The sequence below is a fragment of the Erigeron canadensis genome, chromosome 6, assembly GCF_010389155.1.
Source record: "Erigeron canadensis isolate Cc75 chromosome 6, C_canadensis_v1, whole genome shotgun sequence".
Lineage (NCBI taxonomy): Eukaryota > Viridiplantae > Streptophyta > Magnoliopsida > Asterales > Asteraceae > Erigeron > Erigeron canadensis.
The window spans coordinates 31784820-31796016 of NC_057766.1; the positions used below are offsets into that span (position 1 = coordinate 31784820).

At 33.1% G+C, this 11197-nt stretch overlaps 1 protein-coding gene across 1 annotated transcript; it reads left to right on the forward strand.

Annotated features, from left to right (window-relative positions):
* The first annotated feature begins 368 nt into the window (after positions 1 to 368).
* Positions 369 to 5441, forward strand: LOC122606194 (uncharacterized oxidoreductase SA2266). Its single transcript, XM_043779154.1, has 4 exons — positions 369 to 1044; positions 1375 to 1468; positions 1828 to 1939; positions 5113 to 5441. Exons 1-4 carry the CDS (start codon positions 634 to 636, stop codon positions 5282 to 5284), a joined length of 789 nt encoding a protein of 262 aa, XP_043635089.1. The 5' UTR covers positions 369 to 633; the 3' UTR covers positions 5285 to 5441.
* The last annotated feature ends 5756 nt before the right edge of the window (positions 5442 to 11197 follow it).

Sequence of the window (11197 nt, forward strand, 5' to 3'; positions counted from 1 at the left end):
TACAAATGTATTCTACTGATACCAAAATATTTATTTACAACTGTATTCTATTGATACCAAAATGTTTAGTTATAAATGTGTGTCAGAAAGCTTTTTTTATAAGAAGTCTCTAGTTCAATTCAAGATAATATTACCCTACGTATATTATAGGGTGCTCGGGGAAACGGTTGGAATCAGCTATAAAAAGCTTGTTTATACAATAGGTGAATATTGGCTCGTCATTTTGGATAACGTTTAATGAAAAAAAGTTTAGAAAAATAATAGTAAAATAAAAATAAAGTTTTAAAAAGAAGAAGAGGATATTGGAAGTCAGGCCACCCACCCCCTCTCTCAATTTGTTAATATAGTTCTGCGAGTTGCCAGTGAGTACCGAGTCAAGCCTAAGTTTGTTGGCTTGGCTTTTTCATAAGCCCAAGCTTTCTATGATCACCATATCACTCTGTAGTCCAATCCAATTAAACATATATTATTGTATTACTCCTTATTATTACTACTATTCTTCTATATATATATATGTATCCTTTGCATCCTTTGCAGGAGGCAATTAAATCAAATCCAATAACTTTCTACTATCCAACCATCATCTAAATTAGTCAAAACATTTTTATATCTCAATTTCAATATATATTCAAAATGATGCGTAACGTAAGTAGTAGCTCCAACTCCACAAAAGGTATCGCGGCCATTGTTGGCGTTGGGCCCAATTTAGGCCGATCGATAGCTAGAAAGTTTGCTCACGAAGGATACACTGTTGCTATCCTCGCTAGAGACTTGGGCAGATTATCAAGATTTGCCGATGAAATTGCGAGGGAAGAGAAAGCGCAAGTATATGCTATACGAATTGATTGTTCTGATACGCAAAGCGTAAGAGAAGCATTTGAAGGCGTTTTGTCGTTGGGTTTTGTAGAGGTTTTGGTCTACAATGCTTACCAACCTATTCCTTGGCAATACGGCGGTCCATCCAATTTCTCTGATATTCGTCTCGATTCTTTTCAAAAATCATTAGCTGTTTCTTCTGTTGGTGCTTTCCATTGTGCGCAACAGGTAATGATTTTAATTTATCGTTAGGGAGATGATGATTTGTACGCTTCTTTTTTCTTTTTTTTTTTAACGGCATCAGAAAGTTTTTAAAAAATATCTAGTGATAACAGTCAAGGACAGATATTTTGCTATCTAGCTAGCTTTCTAGTAACTATATTCTCTCTTTTATATATAGAAGGGGGTAAAACTGTTAACATAAGAATAGTTTTGTCGACATTTACACTAAATGTTCATTGCCATGTTTTCTTTCATTCTCATTCACACAAATTATGTGTGTGACTGTATGTGCTTTTGACATATTTTTAGCTATGTTGAATTTGGACACTTACATAGGTGTTGCCGGGAATGGTAGAAAGAGGAAAAGGGACCATTTTATTCACCGGATGTGCTGCTTCATTATCCGGCGGTGCTGGATTCTCTGAATTATGTGTGTCTCTTTTACATCTTTTTATTAATTGTGGATCGATTATTATAATATGTTTTCGTATATCATTTTTGATGTATAGTACAATATGCACTTTTTGTGGTATATGACTTAAAAAAATACGTCGTACACGGATCTTTTAACATTTCTTTATAATATTTCAACCAATTAAAGATCATTTTCTTTTGTTTAATATTTAACATTGATGTACCTAATAGGTTTACGCCATACATAATGCATATCTATAACAAATGCAACATCCTAGAACAATATGATTGAACTATTAAAACTTTTGTACATCTTATTTTTGGGTCAATTCCTAAAGTATTGATGACTTTCTCATTTGGTTTTTTTAATATTAGGTTGTGGTAAATTTGCGCTAAGAGGATTATCCCAATGTCTAGCTAAAGAATTTCATCCACTCGGAGTACACATAGCGCATGTCATCATCGACGGTGTAATTGGCACATCTCGGTGCGTTTATTTCCTTTATATATGCTATATACTCTACTAATAAAATCACTAAAAGAAAAGGCACATGGTAGCACCACTAGGTAAAAGTCAACCCGGTCAAGGCATTTGCGGCGACGTCGCTGCTAATACTCTGACACTGACAGGGGGCCGTTATTTTCTCTGTCAGATTTACCATTACGGACATGGGGGCCCGCAGTATTAACGGCGACGTCGCCGCTAATATTTCCTGGTCAGGGTTTGACTTTTTTTAGCCTGGTGGACTTTCGTTCCTAGAAAGAAAAACAATTGTCCAATCATAATTGCTGTCTTGATCTTCTTAAAGAATATAAATAATATTTTCATGTTTGATTGGAGACGATCCTCTTTCATAGTGATTCTTTCCTTTAAAAGTCAACTCTGCGGTTTCATTATTTCTTGTTGAATACGTGTTTCCTTTATCTCACATACAGTACTACTAACCAATATCAAGTTGGTTTAATCGTTACGTGTCCTAATGTTCTCGTAATAAAATATGAAATATACAAAATCTTCATTTATCGTACATAAAAAATTTATATCATTACATTAAAAGTCTACTTTTAAATTCAAATCTCGATCTCCCTACCCTGATAGCGAGAAACCTCCTCCATTGACACGTTCATAGATACACTTCTACTAACACTGGATACATGTATATATTTAGTTCAACTATGCATCTTAGGTCTAAATTAATTAAACTAGCGGACGACTTTCTATAAAACCCATAACCATTTTAGTTGTTGTCCATTTATTTATACATCTTTAAGTAGATCACTTCCTTTTTGGGAACTAAATACCATATTTTTCATACAATTATCACAATTATGTATTACACACTTATACAGTACGTTGTATAAGTTTATATTGTAATAAATTGTATCTAAAATATGGCAGGTTCGAGATAGCCGTGGCACTGATACCAGGCCCGTCTTATCTCCCATTACTGACCACTTTACGGTAATGCCCACCTGATCAATCCTGTGAACCAACAAAAGTGGGTACCGGTCTTGGTTTCATTTCGTATTCCGTACCGTTTCCTGGTACCGTTTCTTGAACTGAGATCGGGATGAGACCGGGACTTGGAAAATTTTGCTCTATCATATCCCTGTGGCATTTATACAATTCCCCTTTGAGAATTTACATTATGTTAATTGGTATTGTATTTCCGTTTATCCCTTTGGTAAACGGACAGTGATTCATGTTCAAACTTTCTGAAGAAACTAAGAAAGTCGAGGTTTGACTCTCATGTGGCGTAAATGGTATTCACATTACCATTTACTAGATTTTAGATATTTATCTTTGAGGTTCGAACCTATTATCTTTTGAGACTTAAAAAGATCTTAATTACTATTAGGCCAAAGTTTTGGGTTAGGAACTTAGAAGGATATTTAATTAAACGATAACAAAACTTGAAAGGTTACATTAATTTTCAAGAAAAATATTAGCCGCGTGCGTACGTCGGTAAACACAACTAACTAAACTAATACTATTCTTTAAACATAAAACAGCCCATGTTTGGCTCATTGATTTCATTCTCTAGAGGTTACTTTCATGAGAACGATATATACTTACATATGCATTAGACAGAGTATATAGGTGCCAAAATATAATCATGAGAATTAAGTTGTTTTTGGGGGAAGAGGGGCCTATAAACTTTAACCCCCAATATGGCCCCAAAATCTAATCACTAATTGGCCCGGCCCCAAGAAAAAGTCTAGAATGAATCTGTAACGTCATATACTTTTGATGATATATGCTCAACTTTACACAACTTAGACCCACATGCATCTTGTATGTTGGCTTGCTACGTGTTACTTTCTTTATCTTTCACTCCTCTTTGCATATAGTATCATCCTTAATTTGCTATCTCATATTTGTGGATGGCCAAATCGGTCTATTATTTGGTTGAACCAATCATAGAGAAAATGATATATACTACTTGAAACAGACGAACCATACCATTAGATGGTATATTGTGATCCTTCAAGTTTAAATGCATATATACTTCAATTCCGTCGAGGGTCGTCCTTCATGAGAGTTTTCCTTGTGTCATTTTCGGACGTAACTAGTGAGAAGCACTTTGGAATCACACTCGATCATGCTTGTGACCTCGCATATCATGCATCTGTGTGTCATCTTGGGATGTACGGAGTGAAAGACACTTATCGGAGTAACATTTAGACCTCATGTCAGTGTTTAGCATCCTTAGGTCGCGTTTGGTTCACAGAATTTGATGGATTCTGATGGAATTGGAATTGAATTCCATTCCTTAGTGTGTTTAGTTGGTTAAAGATGGAGGAATCACATTCCGTTGGAATGTTAACATTCCCTCATTTGATGGAATCTCCATTCCTTGGGGATGGGGGAAGGAATCTCATTCCGTCCCTCACTTAAATCTTCAAAAAATATAAAACATTCCGTCAAATTCCATTCCTTCAGATTCCAATTCCTTTGAAAGATTCCATTCCTTCCTAAAACATTCCGCGAACCAAGCGCGCCATTAGAGTTATGCGCTTAAGAAACCATGTTATGTAAGTGGGTTGTTATATGGGTTGTAATACTGTAACATCTTGCTAGTTGTTTTTTATTTTTTATTTTTTTTTTGGTAAAAGGTCTTCAACCCTAGTTATAATTTGCTAGTCCTTATTAATAGAAGCTTTTTTGTTCAAAGGAAAAAATTAAAAAAAGCTCATCCGTCAAAGTATTTTAGATTGTTTATATTGTTCTTTAGAAAGATTATAGGGGATCCCAACTTGAGGAGTCGAGTTAAAAGCATCTAGACTTTCGGATTAAAATCAAAAATGAAGATTTAAAAACAATATTTTAATTTTGACCCTTAATTATAATCCAATGGTATAAATTTCTCTAGGTTAAAGAACTTGCAAAATTTCTTCCCTCAATCTACACAAAATTCACATACTTATACGTTTTAATATTATAACTCACGATCTAGTGGTTGTTGGGTCACATCTAATACCACTTGGTCAATTACCACGAACCTTTCAATTAGGTTGCTAGTAGAAATGAATGTAACGATAGTATGATCAAATAACTTGAAACTGTGATCGATATAGAAAAATTAATGGGTGTGTTTACACAAGAATATTAGTTTTGTCAATGATAACACTTGGGGCATCCTTTACTGTTTTTTGCAGGGCAATAACAATGCCTCAAAGATTGTTGGTTGGGGAACAACAGAGTGTAGCAGGGGACGGATCGATGGACCCTGATTCGGTGGCTCAGACCTATTGGTATTTACACATTCAGCCTAGAGCCGCTTGGACCCAGGAAATAGATGTTCGCCCACCCAACCCCAGATTCTTCTAAAAAGTTGCAGCATCCGTATAATTTGTATATTTCTTTCCTCTTTTTTTTTTCTCTCTTTTAATAATTGGTTTTTCTGTTTGTTTATGTCTGAATGTATATGCTCAATTTATAGTGAAGAAGTTGTTCCAGATTCCATTAACTCCAAAACCTTTATATATATAGTGATTTCAACTTGTCACAACTTTAAATATATAGGTCTTTACATGAAAATTGTTTTTTTATTGTTTTCTGAATAACTTATGTGTAATTTTGAAATTTATAATTGTGTGGAGCATGGATTATCATCCGTTATACAATTATGTGAAGATTTGGATTCTTGATCACATGTGCACGAATATTGCTATGATCACATGTATGCAAGTCGATTACATGTAATCATAGCAATATTTGCACATGTGATCAAGAATCCAAATCTACACATAATTGTATAACGGATGATCATTTATGCCTCCACACAATTATAAACTTCAAAATCACACATAAGTTACTCAGAAAACAATCAAAAAACAATTTTCATGTAAAGAATAATCATCGGTTGAGCTTGATTTGAAAAGTTCTCAAAAGTTCTCGCAAAAAAAGGGTTCTCCAAATAACTTTTTCCTTTTCTCTAGCCACTTTCTTCTCCGGCGACCGCCACACCTCCTCCTTCCTTCTTCTCCGGCGAACAACCGACGACGACATCTCCAACGACTTTCCGGCGAGAATCATGTTCGTTTTCGGGTGGATACGGTACGGGCCAGTGACCCTTATCCGTTCTAAACTGGTTGTCAAGGGACACATATGAGAATCGTATAGATTTGATAGGCGGCGATCCAAGAGATGGTGACGGTTTGCTACGGCACGGGCGAAGCCCTTGCTGTCGGGGTAGGCGTCGTGGTTGGGATGGTCGGAAATGATGGTGGCTGGTGGTGGTTGTCTCGCCGGAGAAAGAGGTGGTAGATGGCGGCGGCAGTCTCGCCAGAGAAGAAGCAAGCTGTTGGCCGGAGAAAAAGAAGAAGGAGGAATAAGGCTTGATCTGATCCGTCCAAAGTTTTGATCCAACGGCTGTGGAGTGTACTTTTGTAAAAAAATTTTCCATTTGTACTCAAATTAACTTTCACACACACACACACACACATATATATATATGGGGAATGGAATATGAGGCTGTTAGGCATTTAAGTTGGGTGAAAAACCTCTCACATACCTTTTTTTTAAACCATAAAAATCATAGGGGCCAAACATTTATGCAAAATATTAAAATATTAGTATGTGAGTGGTTTTTCTCCCAAATTGGGTGCATAACAGTCTCATACTCACTTTTCTCATATAATATATATATATATATATATGGTCACTCTCCTATACGAACCACTTTAGAATGTGAACAGTGCGAACTAGGGACAAAGTAGTAACTTTCTATTATTTCTCTTTCTTTTATTACCGTTTCAATAGCAACTTTAACCCCCAGATCTTTCAATTAAACATATCCTAAAAATCTGTGAATGTTAACTCTAATAAAATATATATTTAAACTCAGATTTTGATCCTCTTTAATTTGATATCAATTTTGTTAACTTTTGATAAAGATTGGGATGGATGCACAAAAACACAAAGTTTCATTTATATAATCGTGCATCCATTAAAAAAGTTCTATACCTGAAAATATTAAGATAAATGCATCCATGGATGCAAAGAAATTACTAAAATAAAGAAAAGTGCATCCAATAGTGAAAGAAAGTTACTGTCATACCATAGATGGATGCACAAACTGTACGAACAAAGGGAAAAAGAGCATCCATTTGCTGGGATGCTAAAAAAAACGAATAATTTGTTTTGATATATAAACGGAATGGTCCTTGTTCGGCCAATAAAACGGATGATCAAAAAAATTGCATCCAAAATAAGGTTTGACCGTTTGAGCATCTATTTGCTGGGGTAGAGAGAGAGAGAGATTGTAAGGAAAGATATATTAGTCAATGGATGAGTAAAATAAATTACCGATGTTGTGTTTGAGATCTGGCTAAATTCACCGCAAAAGATAGAGATGTTGGTAATTTAGAATATTTGTTGAAGCCATAGTTGTTGACTAGTAGATAGAGGATGAAGAAACATAAGGGAAAAAGAAACGTATCAGGACTTAAAACATGAGAGAGAGAATGTCAACATAAATTTAATATTCCTATTTTATCCTTTTTCTCATTATTTAAAATAAAAAATCATTGAAAATTTAAAGGCCGTTGATTTTTAAATCTAAGGGCCCAAAACCGTTCTTACCAAGTTCGTATTTCTAAAATGGATGTATTTGAATGCTTTTATATATATATATATATATATATATATATATAAAAGTTGTCATTGGTATGGATTGTATCTATTTTTTATGCATATTTAATTTGCAAAAGTATTTAAGGTTAATGCCTTTATGGTGTTGTGTCGGGTTCGATTCTTCGGGATGTCCAGATCATGTGGGAATTAGGATGTAGGTATTGTACCGATCTCATATGGTTCATATGGGTGAGTCGATGGGTATCCAATTGTGGTACTGAGGCTAGAGTTCCTTCTATTACCCTTTTTTTAATGCCTTTATGGTGTTGCCATTGACGGATATTATTAAGGACCCATGGAGGCTCCAAGCCTTTCATTTATTCGGTACATATTGTTATTAATCTGTATTTCGTATAAAAAAAATATATATTTTTTAGTATTATTTTTTGTTCCTGTGACTTTTGACCTTTTTTCATGACTTCTATCGAGATACGCACTAGGCGTTGCTTGGTGATATGTTGATGATTGACGTTGCTTGATGATATGTTGGTGATTTACGATTAGATGTATTGACAATGAGCATGTGAGGTTGGCCGGTTGGGTGCTTGAATGCTTGATAGTAAACCATTTTTCATAAACCTAGTTCGAGCCCATGTGGTCATATTTTATTATTTAGGATGTTTTCGTCTTTGCTTTTTGATTCAAAAAATGTTGTATATAAACAATTTTTTACAAACAATATCTATTAAAAGATATACAGAAAGATTGTATTTTAATACTCAACACATATGTTTGTTTTTTTTTGAATATTTCTTTGGCCGTTTAAAAAAAAACATATTCCAATACTTGTTCAAATCTTTTTCTATGCCAAAACATCGAGAACGATTAACATGCAATACCTTGTTCGGCAATTTGATTAGTGCAAACAACATTTTGAACATGATAGTTAAAGATTAAAAGTCCATATGTTAACACCAACTTACGTCTTATCAATATCTATAATTCTTTATAAAAAAAATAACACTCTATTTTAAATGTTGAAAGTTACACTTAATAAAATTACAATTATACTCTCCTTATTCCACACAAAACATATAGTATTGTTTTTTCCAAAAAAAACAATACATAGTACTGTTGACAGTAACCATCATAACGTAATGTCAATTGTATTCGTCACAACGCATGGGTGCGGTGCTAGTTAAATTTTACCAAATTAGTCATTTGGAAAGAGGAGAGGGGAGTAACCTTAAAAATAAAAGTAAATAAGGATATGGTATAAAAGGGAAATTCGTGTCTTTATATGGCACACACGTCTTAAAATACGTCTTTGCTTAAACCACCTAATGAACCCCAGATTCACAAGACATGTCAGTCATATGAACAAGAACAACCGTCATGTGGTATTCCATCTAATTTTGTTTACTTTTACTGTGAGGGTCCACGGTATTTTGGTTCCACTCACTTGCATTTCGTTCTTGTACCTTTTGCAACCATGCACCTCATGATTGTACCTGAACAACAAAAGGGAATTGATAATAGTACCATAGGTATTTATAAATCTACCACTTTTGTGCATTGTTTACTTGTACTATTTGCAATAAAAGTTATGCAGTGTGGTACAATAATTGAAAAAAATGGTACCAATATGGGCACCCATAGCAAAAAAAGTATGTTTAAGTATGTCGTTTGTACGTATTTTTTTTACGCACTCCTTAAAAATGCGTAATATTTGGTTAAGTTGTTCGCATTTATAAATGTATACAAATAGTCTACAATAAAAAGTGTGAAAAAGTTACAAGTTTCACAATTAAAAGTGTGAAGAAAAATGTTTACACACTAATAAGTGTGTACAATATTAGATTTGTACGCGTTATTAAATGTATAAATCATTTTCTTTGCGGGTGATTTTTACGCATTGAAAAATCATTTTTTCACGGGTTATCTCTATGCATGTGCGTAGAAATCACTCGCGAAGAAATGATCTTTCACACTTATAAGTGTATAAAGTGTAAAATTTCTACACACTTATTAATGTGAACATTTATCTTCACACTTTTAAATGTGAAGTTTGTAGCTTTACTCACATTTATTAATGTAGATTATTTTGTACATGTTTTTAACTACGAAGTATTCAACAAAATTTTACACACTTTTAAAAAATGTGTAGAATAAAGTGTATAGAAATAATTAATTTGTTAGTAGTGTGTTTTAAAATCCGATATCTTGATTTAGCCAAATAGGTGGATTGCAAAATTTAGCTGAAATTGATTGATTAATCAACCTATATTTCAATGAAAAAATGCTACCATATTCGTTACTGTAATCTAAGGAAAAACGTTTACAATATCCTTAAAAAAATAATATAAACCAGTTACAATTCAACAATATTATATTTAAAACTTCACATGCGAACTAAAATAACAATAAAATATATAAATTATCATATTAGACAAATGAATCATAATAATCAATAATGGTACAATATTTCATACAAGTCTGTTAGTGATGCAAAATTTAGACTTAATGAGGGACAGTATTATCACAATTAAATGTTGTGCTTTTTATACAATTTAATTGAGGGATTTGTCATTTTCCTCCTACAAGGTATTACGGATAAGGTAGTTCTCTGGCGCAAACCTGGTTGACAATGTAAGCTAGATTCTCTGTTATGAGCAAATGATTCACCCCTTTAAAAAAATGATTTTAAAGGATAATATTAAAAACTCATAATCAAATATAGAGATGGTTTTACAATTGAATAAGTTTAAAAAAGAAGTTTATAAACATGTGAGTTAATCTATATAAAATGCCTAAAATACAGTCGGTTCAATCTTCACTTGGTTGAACTAAAAAACCGTCCCTCAATAAACTAAGTGACCAACTGATCGACACTGGTTCAACCGGCTAAAGTGACCGATTCTAGAAGGTTGTTAACATAATTGTTTAAAGATTACTTGAAAAGCCAATAAGTTTTTTGACTCATTGGTAAGGTCTTTGACCTTATGAGAGTCCACTTGAGATCGAATTTTACTTCTTACATGTATAAATGGATTAATAGGAAAATTTGCGAGAGTCGTGGGTTTAAAATTAACTTGAAAAGAAAACATACCACATTTAAAATGTTACTTTTTGAAGAAATTTGAAAAAGAAAAATACAAAGTCGACATAGAAAATTGAACGAAAGCAAGTTACGTGTATTGTGCCATGTTTCGATCAGATTATGTATGTTTTTATAAGAGAAGAGTGGATCATGTAATCTAATAATAAAAGTGTATATTATAAGAGCATCACAACCATAATATTTGTACAATACGATGGTGTTTAAAAGTTTTTCTTATTTATATGTCCAATAATAATGGTTGTTGCAATTTCATAAATGGTGTAAAATAATGTTTGATAGCAAATAGCTTTATAATAGCTTCATACAAAATAATGTTTAGATAAGTTTGATTTTAGTTTTCATAAGTAATACGAGTATAATAAAAAACTGTAGAGTAATAAGTTAATGATTAAACAAAGTGATTAAAAATTATAAATTTTAATGTATCAAATTAATTAATACTGACAGTCTTAACTGTTGTCATTAACAAAACTCTTTAATTAAAAACATAGTCTAATATCTACTCAAAATGTTAATTAATTTCTATTATAAAGATCATCACCAAC

Coding starts and splice junctions, on each gene's coding strand:
- LOC122606194 (XM_043779154.1), top strand. CDS start 634: ATGATGCGTAACGTAAGTAGTAGCTCCAACTCCACAAAAGGTATCGCG. Junction 1,045..1,374: donor CTTTCCATTGTGCGCAACAG/GTAATGATTTTA, acceptor ACACTTACATAG/GTGTTGCCGGGAATGGTAGA. Junction 1,469..1,827: donor TGCTGGATTCTCTGAATTAT/GTGTGTCTCTTT, acceptor TTTTAATATTAG/GTTGTGGTAAATTTGCGCTA.